Below are 14,844 nucleotides of genomic sequence, written 5' to 3'. Positions count from 1 at the left end.
GGTCGACTCAGCCTCAAATGAATACCTGGTGCGGTGGATAAACATCGCCACTATGGAGACAAAGGCGGCCGGGCGTGGTGTTGGACACCCACCCCCTCGTGTGCCGTGGCGGGCTTCATAGGTGCCCACTAACAGCACTTGCCCCAACAGTCTGTTAAGCCTATACGGGGGGTCTTTGTCTTTGTTATAGTCATACAGCTCATTGTAACAAAAGAGAACATGCACTTCAATGGGCCTTTTCCGCCTTAAGTAAAGGACGTCATTGTGCACTACTGTATATGCAAAACATCAAATAAAATATTAATGGCCCGCATTAGCAGAGGCACGAATGGACAAATACAAAGGCCAACCGACATTCATCATAATCACGTCCTTACAATAGCAAAGGTAAGCGTCCCTGGTACAACGGTTAGTACCCTGGACCTTGCAACACAGAATTTGTCGGTTCAAGTTCCTCTATTTGGCACGGCAGTTGCAACAATGGTGCAAGCTTCTCAAATCCCGACTCAACGTTTTCCGTCCATCAAATGACACAAAGCAGTGAGCTGATCCGCAGGTCCCATGTGGAGGGGTAAAGAGTGGCGGGTTATCTCCCAGCTCTTCCAACATGTTGTTGGTCAACGTGGATGAAGAGAGCAGGCATCCTCGAGTGGCATGAGCAAGCATTTGCAAGGCTCGAGCTTGAACTTTTATCAACAGTAAAATGTAAAAAAATACTGTTCAGGCCAAGAGCCTTCTTCACGCCTGAGAGAAAGTTGGAGTTCGCACTAAACACGAACGGCTAAACACTCTTAAGCAGACAAAGTTAAACGGGTTTTAATTATTGTGATGCAGTCATGAAGTCTCAGACGAACATGTACTTTCATTTACAACGGTTCGTGTTTCCATGATTTGACTTGCATGTGCTTGTCAATTCATTTTTGTGAAATAAAAAAAGTTATATATCAGTTACGCGTTGTAAATTAAAATGCATATTAATTTGAGACTGCATAACTGCTTCACATTAACAACAAACAAAACCCAACACGTGTCATTCGTCAACTCCACAGTTTATTAATTGTAAAGTGCGATCTCCAACTTTAAGTTGGTTAGTCACTCTGCTCTTAAACGCCTGTCTATTATAAATGTTTGCATCATCAAGCGGGGATGTGGTGCGATGGGTCAGCACACTGGACTTGCAAATCCAGAGGCAAAACCAGTTCAATCTCACGGCGCAGCAGTTGCAACAATGGTGCACGTTTGTTAAATCTACCCAGTGGTGTGTTGCTCAATGGGCAGTTTGTGTGTTGTGGGGTGACGTGTGGGTACTCCCACCGATCCCAAGACGCCTTGGCCAGCCTGGAAGAGTAGGGCACATACCCTCTCCTGGTGGGTCTCCCTAGAGCTCACTCTGGTGGGGGATCTTCTTCTAGCTGTGGCATGAGCAAGACATCTCAGGGCTGCACCTTGTCTTGTTTATAAAGCAATGTTCATGGTGAGTCTGGTGAATTTTCTTGGCTTGTTTTCTAGGGCGAAGGTTTTGAGAAGACATTGCGTGGCTCATTCTGGCTAAACAGGTCTGCCACTAAACGCTTCACTTGTGACGTTATCTCCGGTGCCACACACTGCTCACCTGTCCGTGCTCTTAACATTGACGACACCATCTGATAAGACTGCATCACATTGTGTGGTCTTTCACTGATGTCAACGCGGCTCGTATTTTTTGTTCCGTAGGCTCCCTCCAATGCTATATAGTTTCATTGGCAGACGCAACATTTCATGCAACGGAGCTCCATACACATAGCTTTATATGATCCAAAATGAAAAGCATGGTTTAAGATGAATACTTGATAGATTATTTCAACGACTCCTCCAAGGTTTGAAGTACAACACACCTGAGAAACATTCAAGCCAAGCCGAGCTAAGATATTCCCGATTTTCCTGAAATGTCGTTGGACATCTCATTCAGTTTTTTTCGGCATTTCCATAATTCACTCGTGATGCAGGGAGCTAAGCTCACAGGACTCATTAAATCAGCGGTGCCTGAAAGTCACCTTCCCGAACTGGTGCTGGCGCGCCTGGTCAGCATAAAAAAAACAATTCATCTCGTTATTTAACAGCTTACTGCCGGCGGAAATTGGGGAGCCTTGCAATGGTTTTGGCAGCGGCAGAAAGGCCCCCAGTATGAGCCATCTAGATAATGTATCCACAAAGACAACTGACGTCTGACTCTTTTATGCGGTTTTTTTCATCTGCCGAGTTACTTAGCCGAATTGAAAAGCCACTGCGGTGGATGCTGTTTATCCGTAATTGTGCGTGCGTATTAAATAAATATTGATCGAAATGAAATGGCCGATATTGAATGCTGTCAGGTCAACTTTCCGCGGTGACAAGAGGGCTCTTTTCACATAATGCAATGTGACACTTTGCATACTAAAGTATGATATAATCTCAGTAACCCTTTAAAATTACATATCTGCAGTACTGTATGTAGGTACAGCACATCAAGTATGCCATCTCTAACCGTATCTATTTTGAGTTTGTTTTCAAAGATAATAAAAGACTTCAACGCATTTGAAATATGAATGTGGAAAAAGTATGATCAGGGGTTTAATTTTAGCCACGTCTGTCCAGGTAGGCGACCAGATATGTATGACCATACCCAGCACACCACATCCAGTATACCTATCGCAAAGACCATAGCGAATAATCACGTGTCACTTGTACTCCAGGGCTATCAGCAACCCAGAACATTTCGATTTAAAGCTTTCGTAAATGCAGGGATTCATATTCTTGGTTCTACGTGACTTTACCGAAAGAACCAAGAATATGAACCCAGAACGTATTAATTGAAAAAGTAAGCTCTGTTTATGATTATTCGTAAAGTCATCTTGTTCAGCCTATGCATGTACTTTCATTGAATGCTTGTCTCTTGCACAACATCTGCAAGGGAGTCATGGTAGTGTTTAGTCATAAGTCACATGAAGTGATACAATGCCCTGTCAGCACGCGGTGGCCACGAGAATATATCGACAACCTGTGCTTGTCTGAAACCCTCTCTCGTTAATGAGATTTCTGTGGCGACAAGCCAGGGATGGGCAGGAAGCTCCAGTCAAAATCTGCGTCTAAATACACACATTTTACTGTCGTCTTGTACGAGGCACCCCATGGGTGTAACGCGATTCCCTGCATTCCGGCAATTATCCAAACTCCCCGTTTGTCCGCTAGCTTGCTCGCCAGAAAGGGTGCCCCAAGTGAGTGATCCCGCATGTGCACGGTGCAGCGAGTGCAGTTTGTGTTATGACTAAATCCTGCCTCACGCATATTTAAATCAGGAGTACGTATACACCTCACGGCTTGGCACTTTAAATAATGCGCTTCTGAAATCCCCCACGCCTCTGTCCACCCAGCAGTACGAATGGGCACGCCACTGTTAGTCCGTCGGCAAGTCTCGTGTGGTGGGGAAAAGTGTGGGTCCTGCCACCTCTTACAACGTTTCTGGCCGGTATAGAAGAAGAGTGAGCCAAAGTACACTCTTATATGGGATCTCTAGAGCTCTTTTGAGTCGAGGCCCTTCTGCCGGCAGTGGCTTGAGCAAGCAATGTCAGGGCTGCACCTTTGCCTTTTTACAGCCCTTTTGACAATCCACACGGGAGGCCTTAGGGCAGTCATTTGATCATATTTCACCATGCCGGTCGGTGCAGGCTGGTGAAGCGGGGAGCATGGATGCAGGTGCATAGAAGTACAGCACGACATCGGATTTCGTCACTGTCCTCTGCTTCCCACAATGCACGGAGCCCCCGCAACCTATGACACCTGTTTTGCCTGTGGTCGCCAATCCCAACGGCATGCAGATTCAAACCTGCCGAGCTTCCAAAATGTGATTAGATCTCCCGTTGAGAAAATGTCACACAGGAGGTGCCTGACTTTCCTCAATAGAAAGTGCTCTGAAGTAAAATGTCTATTTTAAATTCAGACCAAAACTCATTAAAGTAGATATTCCATCTCAAGGGAGTTGTAGCTTGGTTCTAGATGAAGCCTTGCATTGCTTGTTTTAGCCGCAGTAAATGTGGTAAATAAAAGAGTGCAGAAAGTGTTATGTAAAGTGTTGTTTGTGCATATTGCTGACTATTTATCTGGATGCTTTCCATGTCGTCTGGAGAGACATTTATTTGTATTAAAAAACTTTGGAAATTCAAATTACGACACCGATCATCCCTTCATTTGTTTAAATTCAGATAGTCGTTAGTCAATCCACTGCTGGATGAAGGCTGTGTGGGTCACTTGTTTTTTTTTTACCATACTTCACCACGCTGGTTAGTGAAGGTTGGTGAAGGGGGGGGACTAGGATTGGTTCAGATATCAATCATCGCTGATGCCAGCCATGGCCGTGAACCAAACTCATAGCGTAGTGCACTAACCACTGCATCACCGCTACCGCATTGTACTCTTAATTACTATTATTAAAATAATCAATTCTGACAGCTCCACTCTTTGACAGCCCAAACTGGACGCTGGTTAATCAAGTGCCCATCTAGAGCCGCATCATTACAGGACATGTACTTCACAGTAAATGCAAAAAGTTCCGCAGTGCGATGTTGTAATAGTAAGTTGTCAAATCGGACTTGCAATCCGGTGCGGCAGTTGAAACAAGGGTGCAGGTTTCTCAAGTCCACCCATCGCTGTCCTTCAAGCAGTCCAAGATGTCTCAAGTCCACCCATCGCTGTCCTTCAAGCAGTACAAATGGGTTCACAACAGACAGCCGATCGGCATGTCGCGTGCGGTGGGAAAAAGTGTGGATTACTGCCACCTCTTCCAAGATGTCTGGCCAGCATGGAAGAGTAGGCCAAATACCCTCTCTTGAGCTCCCACTTGTAGAACCCATTCCACCAGGAGTGGTGTGAGCAAGCAATTGCAGGGCTGCACCTTTACCCGTTATGACAGTATATATATATTTTTTAATTGTAGCACAATAGCTTTCGGCTGTAGTCAAGCAGCATACATCGCGGAAAGCTCTTCCTTCCGTTATTCGGAATCCACTGGTGCTATGCACTTTAAAATCTAAACTGAAAACGTATTTGTTCGGGACTGCTTTTTGTGTTTAGTTTCTTGTCCTTCCCCCGGCACCTCCGTTTAGCACGGTCGGCTACGTACGGTGCGAAAGAAGTTCAACATACGTACATACGGCGAGCACAATGTGTGTCAATGTCATCTACACGGGTATGAACGAGATGTGCGTTCATTCTCGTCCCCTTACAAGCTGGTTATAGGTTTGTAACAGGGTGCCCAGCAGTCCATGTTTTGACTACAGCTGGCTTGTGGCCCTGCATACCTCTTGTGCCGCGCTGCAGCAGGAATGCTCCGAGGCTTGTGGGCTAGCGAGGTGAGCCAACTCCCATGGCCCAGGGTTGTGAGATTCCTATTTTTGAAAATTCACCCCTTGGGTCCCTCGTGCGTGGCGGGCGGCGCTAAACAAAGTACAAGCTGTACGCGTTCGCAGGCGATCGTTTTTTTCTTTTAAAACCCTCCGGCCAACTTCACAATAACGGACGAGCCCTCATGCTAATTTTGTGTTTAAAACGTAAAAGCTACCACAGCTTTGCTTGTGCAACCGAATCCGGGGGGTTACAAAGTTATTTTCTTGCCCGGCGAAGCATTCTGCGGGTTTATAAAGCCTTCGCCAGAGCCGTGACCGCCGCGCTGTAATTACATATTCACCAAATGCTTTTTGCACTTGGGACCTGCGACACGTGTTTGTGATTCACGCAAAGCACCTCAAATGGGCTCGTAGTTTTGTTTCCACCGTTTCTCGGCACACCGTAGCTCACCTAGAACAAAAAGCCAATCGGCGTATCAATGCTTGCATGCTGTATTGAAAATAACAAAGGGGTGGTAAAAAAGTTTGTAAGTGTTTAGAGTGCGTTGAAATTGCTCACACTCGTTCTAGTGCAGTATTGTCAGCAGTATGAATGGGTACCCAGAAGTCAGTCGATTTGGAGGTCTTGCGTGTGGTGGGGTGAAATGTGGGTACTCCCATCGCCACCAAAGACATCTGACCGGCATGGAAGAGTAGGCCATGATGCCCTCTCGAGGAGCTCTCTAGGCCTCCATTCAGAGGAGGCCCTTCCACCAGCAGTGGCATCAGCAGGCAACTGCAGGGGCCACGCCTTTACATTTTCAGTTTTTAGCTTTAAAGTCTAAATCATTATTATTCAACCACAGTGTATGGTTAATAGGATTCAAGAACAAAAGTGTATCCTAATTTTAAGTACACGTGGCTTTTGTATCCCCCTTATTTTGAATACTTTTCAATCAACCCCCATATAAAATAAGGCTCCGGGCACATTCAGCCTATAGAAACTAAATCCAGACAGTTGTGGTGTCTAAGTAGTTGGATATGACTGCCACAGGGATATTTCATTATCGTATGTTTCGTGACTTTGACCACTGTCATGGGGTGAAGACAGCTGCTTAAACCATCGTGGAAGGATTTTTTTTTTGCTTTGTACTTCCAAGGTGCCTTCTGACACTATTTTTACAGTCCTGTGCACAGTCTGCTTCATCTGGAAGTAATGCATGGACCATGCCATGATTTACAGCCAATGATAACATTCCCAACTCACAGCACAAATAAAGCATTGCTTTTTACAAAAATTACCAAACTGGCTGAAGCGGGAGAGAGAAAAAAACTCCAGTTACTACGAATTTTAAGCTGCGCGCGGCTATTGGAAAACAGAAAGGTCCATTTTTCTCTTTTTTTTTGTTAATAATCGTTTGAGACAGCCGGCGAGCGAACGTAAAAGTCACACTCGGACTAAAATTCACAATAGGGAATATTGTGCCTCTGGCTGGCTGCGTTAGTGGCCATTACTTGCATTCGCGGTGACTCAAGCAAGCTGCCTGCGAGTAAACAACAGACGTTCAGTGTTGTACTAATAGAGCCCATTTCCAGCTGTGCCCGGCTTATGTGAGGAATGCACGTACGCATGGTTGAACTTCTCTCGCACCGTACGCGGCTAAGCGCGCTAATGGGAGGTGCCGGGGAAGGACAACAAACTAAACAGAAAAAGCAGTTCTAAAGAAATTAGCTTTTCAGTCGACATGATTTAGAAGTGCGCAGATCCAGTGGCTTCTAAATATCGCAAGGAAAGAATGCTTGAACCTCGCCGCCGTTGCCGCTGGTACATTAGTCGTGTTAACGCGACGCGCTGTGGTGATGAAGGCTGGCCTGCAGGCTACTAATAGCTGAGTGGGCTTCACCTGGTAAAATAAATAGTTTTTTTTAGTGATTCGATTATCTTTCCTATACTTTGCAACTCCTATCGTGAGTTTGTACTGTTTCTTGTTGTAACGTTCTTACCCCGTGCCCCGACTGGGTATCTGTGAAAAAGAGCTTCATAGCTCATCGGATTCCTCCTGCAGTCTAAATAAAGAATCTGATTCAAGAAAGAGCCACATTCACTTGTATCACCAATTTATGCACTTTAAAAAATACTTTAAAATATCTACGATTTTTTTTAAAAAACCTTCTATATGAAAAAGTGCATTCATACACGCTGATCAATGTAGAAATAGCACACGTCCTTTGATTAATGAAGATTATAAAAATGCAATCAATTATATTTTCAATTAAGCAAATTGATTACATATGATCGATTCCCAATGAGTGCTGTACGTAAACACCGTTAACTAGAACAAATCCCCACACTCATCAGCCGCCCTGAGAAGTGGAAACAGAGGGAGGGGGAAAAAAACTGCAACAAAAAAGAACCAAAGTGAGCAGACATCGCTCGTGGCGCAGGACTCACCAGTCGTCCACAGCGAGCTCCAGCAGAGACTGGGTCCTCTCAGCGGCACAGTACAAACACCAGAGCGATGACATTTCTCGAGCAGCGCCGCCTCCTCCAGCCGTGGAGGAGAGGGCTCAAGCACGCGCGGGCGGGCGGACGGGCGGCGTCCAGTCGCCGGCTAAGGGAGCGCAATGGGCGACCTCCCGCCAGCGTGGAGGGAGGTCTCAGAAAAGAAAAGGACGGACGAAGAGGCGAGAGGCCATCCAACGGGAGAAATAAAAGAAGGGCAGCGATCGATGGAAACCAAAAAAAAAGCTCAGGGCGCGCACGCACGGTCACGCCGGGCGTTGAGAACGATTGTGCGGAGCGAACGAGGCCATGCCCCTTAAAAGCGGCTCGCAGAGAGAAAAAACACGAGAGACGAGACAGCTGATGTAAACTTCACAGGGCACGCACACGGGCGGGACAGGAGCGTTGTGAGCGAGCCGGACGCGCGTCGGCGAAAGTAAACCGCGTTTATTCTTAGCCGGTGACGGTCCGAGAATGCAGCCTTTTTCCTTTCCATTCCTTTCTTTCCTCTACAAACTCTGTCTCCTTTGCCCATTGCCAAATTCGCTGGAAGGAGTGTGCGGCTGGCTTGGTGGCTCACGCATTCCAAAAGCGATGTGAGAGCTAAAAGGAAAAGGGGCCTCTGAGGGAGGCTCCCAAGGTAAAAAAAAAATATCGCAGCCTTGCCTCAAATTGTTCAACCTTTATATTGAATGTACGAACTATCTTCAGAACTTCCAAGTGAGTAGAACATTGGAACAAGACTGGCGGCCGTGTGGTGGCAAATCGGAGAGATACGTGGTGGTCTAAGTTTCAGTTGAAAGCATTGACTGAGAAGACATCACACATGTTATCCTGTTTATTAACTCCATTTATTATAAACTCTTGCAATTTGAGTTGTTCACTATTAACCTTCCATGTTATGTTTTTGAAGTGAATACCACACGTTTGGAAACCATACCCCCATACTATGAAGCACCTCATATATGGAATAATATTGCAACCCTTTCAAGTACTGTACTGTCATTTCTCAATTATATTTTAATGGGAATTGGACTATGTTTGCCTCAGAAATTACGGATCTTCGTGCTCTGAACAAAACCTTAAACATACTTTTATAATCTTGATTTGAAGCTTTCGTGACTGCAGGAATCCATACTACTTTTATATCAGTACATTACTGATAACTACAAGTATATGCTCGCCTTTGATTGGTGTTGTCCCTTAAGGTTTGTGAATCATCGCATGCTTTGCACACTGCTGTTATTCACTTAGCTGTGGGTGTTTCCCACACGGTGAGAGGGCCTATGCAGTTTCAAAAGGAAAAACTCAACCAAGAATAATACAAATAAAAACTCGACCGAGAATAATTTAAATAAAAACACGACCGAGTGCCTTCGTCTTGCTCGCACTGAAATCTGTTTTTTTTTCTTCCCAGGTTTCCCATTGGACAGTATTCTCAATCGGCTATCATTAGGCTACAAGTAAGGTACTGTACATGAATCATAAAATAAACAAAAATTGGCATTTAGAAGTAAAGATCTATAATAGCGGTTTTGTTTTGGGTGAGATCTCGTAAATATAAATTTTGTTAAAAATATAAATGTCGTTAAACCGGCCACCACCTGAAACAGCCAATTAGAAAGGCTTGTCCATGTTAACAAATCATGCCAATTCATTACTAGATCGGCACATCGGTGTGTTGGAGAGTAAACCCACGACATTTACAACTTGAGTACTGTGGCGTTTCGCCGGTAATTACAAGCAGCCTCATCAGGCGACAGACAAAATTGTGGAGAAATTCTCCTCCTGCTTCGGCCTTAAATAGTGGGGGGGAGGGGGGAAATGTGATGTAATTGTGGGTTAATCAGGTGCGAAGACTCGGGTGGGGGGGTAGCTTATGTAGTCATATAAATTACAATGGATGTATATTATTGGTTGGGTGATTCACAGCTAATCAACATGTATAATGTATGTACGTTATGTACATCATGGATGTACATGACCAATTTTTTTAAGATGATTACTTTAGAAAACTTTACATAACGAGTCCCGAATAATAGGGTTGCTTGTACAAAAACCATGCAACTTTCATCCCTTCAAATCAACGTAGAGAAGTTCATGCAAAAGTGATGCATGGTTGCAACGGAGTGAGTCACACAGCCCCAGAAGCGTGAGTGTAGCGAGTGACCTCTTGATCACAGGAGTCTCTGTGTAAAAAAAAAACGAAAGTATTTGCCTGTTGGAAGTGAAGAACTGCAACCAAAGCCCTTTCAAGGGGTACCCGGTGGGACTCGGGAGGTATTTGAAAGGCAAAAGACAGCTGGATGCAACAGTTGCATTCAGTTGCGCATGTGAGTTGAGGTATGGCTTCTGCGATGAGGACAAACCGGGATGGCTTATCCCGCGCTCAGTTCCAACAGTGCCGTAATGCGGGAACGACTTCTCACAAGAATCGGACGTTTAAAAAATAAACAGCTCCGCTCAAGAGATTTCGGTCAGATCAGCAGAGGCAGCTGTAAACGAAGGCCACAGCCTCTCGTGGACATCTGTGAGAAAAAAAAGAGCTTTGGAGCTCAACGGATTCCTCCAGTATTAATCAATATTCTGAAGGTCTCAACTGCCAATTTGAGGATGACTCATTATTCTTGTCCTAATGCAGCCTTGCCAAGTCACGGTACATTATGTTTTTTTTACTTGGGAAATCAAAATGTCTTGCAACGAAGTAACTTCAAAACATCCGCTGGCAGCGTGTGTAGGGATTGCACTGCGAGAGAATCGGTGTGATCTTCTTGTTGTGACTTTGTGAGTTAAGCCGGGATCTGGAGAGTATAGCCCGACTGGATATATAAGAAGTGCTTCATTCTATTACCACGTACATCAGCCTATGTATGTGGCTTTCCAGACCAATATCATCAAGCAGCATTTGTTAAAGGAAGCAAACACAGAACCGGTTTCAACATTTTTGGTTTCAACAGCAGATTCAGGCTTAAATTTTGATTTAAAGCTTTCGTGACTGCAGGGATTAATATTCTTGGTTCTTTCGGTAAAGTCACGTAGAAGCAATCATGGAAATCCACAGTGGATTTCACACCTGATGATGATTGCTTGTGTTGCAGTCGAAACGTCGTGAGAATTTTTATTGTTTTATATTCATATATTTTATTATTTCCCTTCTACGTGACTTTACCGAAAGAACAAGCAGATTCAGGCGTGTTAAACAAATGCTGCCGGATTGCCATATGTTATTGGTAAGAACACTCCATATAAAAAACGGGTCCCCGTTCATCACAAAAAAGCAATATCGTACACAAAACTCATTGTAGACATAGTTGGACTGAGAGAGAGTGAAGGGCTCAGAGTCTTTGTTGTTCAAACCAACACTGGGTCCATAGTGCCAAAGGGATAAGGGTTGGGATATTGTTGTGAAGTCAACAGTGCTTGCAGACTACAATTACTCACTTCGGCTGAAACTCAGGGATGGGCACATAGCCTGTGTGCATATTTCTGTTAAAACATTCCGCCAAAGACGACATACCGAAACCCAAATATACATGCAGATGAAATGTTCGGGCACATGCTGCACATTTTTAAAAATCAATTAAATAAGTCAACACCTTTGGCACCAAGTAAGAACACATTATGCGTCTGGTGGACCTCTCAAAGCCATTCTCGGCTGTGCGCTTGTTTTTCAGCTAACTTTAGCTTTTTCATTGAACACGATAAACATCTTTTTTATGTTAGTATCAAAGCAATGCAACTGGAATATGCAATGTTTCATTAGTTCAATGGAAATATTACATTCCAATGAGGATTCAGTTAAGTGTCAGGTTGGTCCACGGGTATGATTTAATGAGTGGTTACTATCATGCATTTTATACGTATCTATCTCTGTTGTTTAACAATATCATGGCACATGTAGCAACAGTATAGCTAAGAGGGGGAAGTGGTGGCACACGAGTTTGCGCACTGCGCAATGAACTCGGCCACCTGAGTTCAATTCCTGCCCGTGTCTAACGTCAGTGGCGATTGAGATCTGAACTGGTCCTCAGTTCCTTCTTCACCAATGTGCACTGACCAACCTGGTGAAGTATGGTCAACAACAAAAAAACTTTGACCACCACTGCGTGGGGAGCTCTTCATTTCAGTTGTGAATTACCAAAGCAGTTAAAATGACATCATTATTGAGTACACCTATTAAAATCAGACTGCCCGTATAAGTGTGGCACTGCATTATTTCGACAAATATTTAACAGTTTCCAGCAACTATCAAAACTTTCCGTGATTACCATTTGCTATTTATCGGTTGAACGTTCTGTATTCTATTGAGCAAATAGATCTTAAAGAAAAAGAGCTCCAGAAACAACGGCGAGCTTTGGTACTTTACCCGAAGAGTAGTTTTCTCAGGAAGATGTGGAAGAGACGACATCCACACTGGATGCCGCTCAAGAGGTTTAGCACTCTGACCATACGCAGAGGCATCTCGGCAGCATCGTGGGCATACTTGTGATTTCTTGACAGCTATACTCCCCACAAAAGAACATCGGACGAAAGGAAACCGCCCGACCATTCAGGACCGAGCGCTAAATGCCGCTCACATCCAGTTGCAACTCTGTGCTGAACAAATCTGCATTAAGGGAGTGGGAACGTGGGGTCAGGTGACGAGGCAGGGCCAATGATTAACCCTTTGCAGTATCTCCAGTGCGGCAAAAAGTGGCCTCGTCGGCTGCAAGAGGCGGCCCACCCTCTCGCGTGCAGCGTCAATTTTCGACGATCTGCGCAGCTGTCTGTGATTTACCGGAGTTTACATTGCATAGCGCTCGTTGAAAGGGCATTTTGAGTGCTGAATTGGAGACCAAAAATGTACACGGGCTGGGTTCAAATGGGCGAGTGTCTGGCTTCTAGGGCGCTTGGGCATTTTTCACACAGGCAGCAGTTGTGTGTTTGCGTGCAGTTAATGGTTAAGAAGCTGCTATTGGCTTCTCCCTTGATGCCTGTGCTATCCAGGGTAACGCCCTAGTGCTGCAGTGGAGCTCGCCATAGCGCTGATGTAATGCGATATTTAAATGTGCTGCACTTCCCACCTTCGTGCAGCTGCACAACATAGACAAGGCATCGCGTATGAAGATGGGAATGAATTCAACTACAGAGCTCTTTTGGGCAGATTGATGGAGCTTTTATTTAGAAGATGCATTTGTTTAACATTTTTTTTTATAACCATGAATGCAAAGGCAGCCCAATCATGGTGCATAATTGGTGAATATCAGCCCTTCCATTAAAATTGAAGTTAATAAAAAGGGCTATAATTTACCGTGTTTACAGAGCCACATAATTTTACATTGCTGATAGTAAACTGGCTGTTTAACAATTTTTCAAGTGAGAATTCCACCTGGAATTTTAATGTGTTGTTGAAATTAAACAATTTTGCTCGTGCTGGGTGAGAAAACCCTAATTCTTAGCTATGTGTTGGTACAAGTGGAATAGCTGCGTCCACTGATAAATCCACTTACGTAGATGTACAACGGTAGACTTTGAAAACACCACTTTAAAACTGTTCTGCAATTTGAGCGATTATTTTTGCGCCAGTGATAATATTTATTGTACCAAAAAAATCTGGAACCATCTCAGACAAAAAGAAGCTATGCAGGACTTAAAAACATCTCTGTTTATTGACATTTTCTCAAAATAGCTGAGTCATGCAGCAGATCTTTCAGCTTGCAGATTTTTTTTGACAGGGAGATGGCGAGTTTACTTATTTGCTTGTTTGCATGTAAACCGTCGAGAGAACATTAACTATTTTTCCAGGTTATATGTACGGCGCGCTAACCACTGTGTCAAAACATAGCTGGAACGGAGCGTCATTGATCACTACATCATGATTCATGCCTTAACCTCTAGGTTAATGGCATTTTCCATGCCAGTGTAATTCTTTAAATAAAATCGATACATTTAAAATGAGCGTGTAAAACTGTGGGGGATGAAAATAACCAGTTACACGGTAGGGTGGAGGGGCAGTGTTGGGTTCAATTTATGGTCCCACTTTTAGCCCAATTCCATTTGTAGGATTTGTGCCGAAATTTAAGACTTACTGAGAAATCCCAAATCCCACACAATAGCCAGTCCAACAATAATACAACGCTTGACGTACTATTTTCCAAACATTTTGAGAGCAGGCTAAACTTTTAAACATTTGGTTTCGTGAAAATGACTTGTATTTTCCATTTGTCAGGCTTAACTCCTCTTACAGCCATGAGTATATGCTGGCATTTTAAAAAAAATGTTATTAAACTTAAAATTTAATTATCAAGATTTAATTTCCAACTAAGAAAGAAATCCATAATAGAGAAATGCATAACTATAACTCAAATTAATTCCATATGAAACAAAAAATCACCAAAATGTCAACTGTCAATCTACTGCCAGGCATTCGATGCAGATCATGATGATTATTTGACCATGCTGGTCAGCACAGGTCAGTGAAGTCGGGCAGCAGAGAAGTGGAGAGATTAGAAGTTCAGTCCAACAATGTAGCTTGCCGCACTACTCTCTGCTGCACACCACGTAGCGCACAGTGGCCACCCATGCAAGCACTTACCGAAGCTCAACCCTGCAAAGTTCTAACGAGAATTAGTCACATTCCACGTGGTTTTGTCATAGGCACACATTATATGAATATAAAAGAAAAACTTACCACTGTATCTTCAAAGCTCTTTGTTATTGAATGATAATTCGGAAAGGGCCAGCCATTAACAAAACTGAACACATTTGAATGGTCTCGGACACTGCAGTGCGAGTTTTTACCTGCGACTCTGAAGGTGCCCTGCCTTAAACACACCGCGCTTCCCCTTTTTGTTCCCGTGCTATGGGTGTGCACAGGCCACCGTGGCACCTGACAGGCTGGTTGAGAGATTAGTCATCTCAATTCATACATTTTTGCTGTCTCCAATGCGAGTCCCTGTGGGCTGTCTGCTGTTTGGTGACTGTGGTTGAATGAGCGCCTCTAATGGAGTAGATGCCCGTACATTG

General features: G+C 44.2%; 1 protein-coding gene across 7 annotated transcripts in view; it reads right to left on the bottom strand.

Annotated features, from left to right (window-relative positions):
* The window catches only part of LOC144944335 (IQ motif and SEC7 domain-containing protein 1-like), a 289,601-nt gene that overhangs the window by 54,798 nt on the left and 219,959 nt on the right, over window positions 1-14,844 (bottom strand). The window contains exon 1 of one of the 7 annotated variants that reach the window (XM_078872421.1): window positions 12,206-12,376. The exons of 5 other annotated variants lie outside the window; for them this stretch is intronic. In XM_078872421.1, the coding sequence (XP_078728547.1) occupies window positions 12,206-12,300 (95 nt within the window). In that variant the 5' untranslated portion in view covers window positions 12,301-12,376. Of the gene's footprint in view, window positions 1-7,788; window positions 8,315-12,205; window positions 12,377-14,844 lie in introns of those variants that run through there. One more of the 7 variants, XM_078872422.1, reaches the window with a different exon arrangement.

The sequence above is a fragment of the Lampetra fluviatilis genome, chromosome 34 (genome assembly GCF_964198595.1).
Source record: "Lampetra fluviatilis chromosome 34, kcLamFluv1.1, whole genome shotgun sequence".
Taxonomy (NCBI): Eukaryota; Metazoa; Chordata; class Hyperoartia; order Petromyzontiformes; family Petromyzontidae; genus Lampetra; species Lampetra fluviatilis.
Note: the sequence above shows the minus strand (reverse complement) of the source record. Positions and strands in the feature narration are given on the sequence as shown.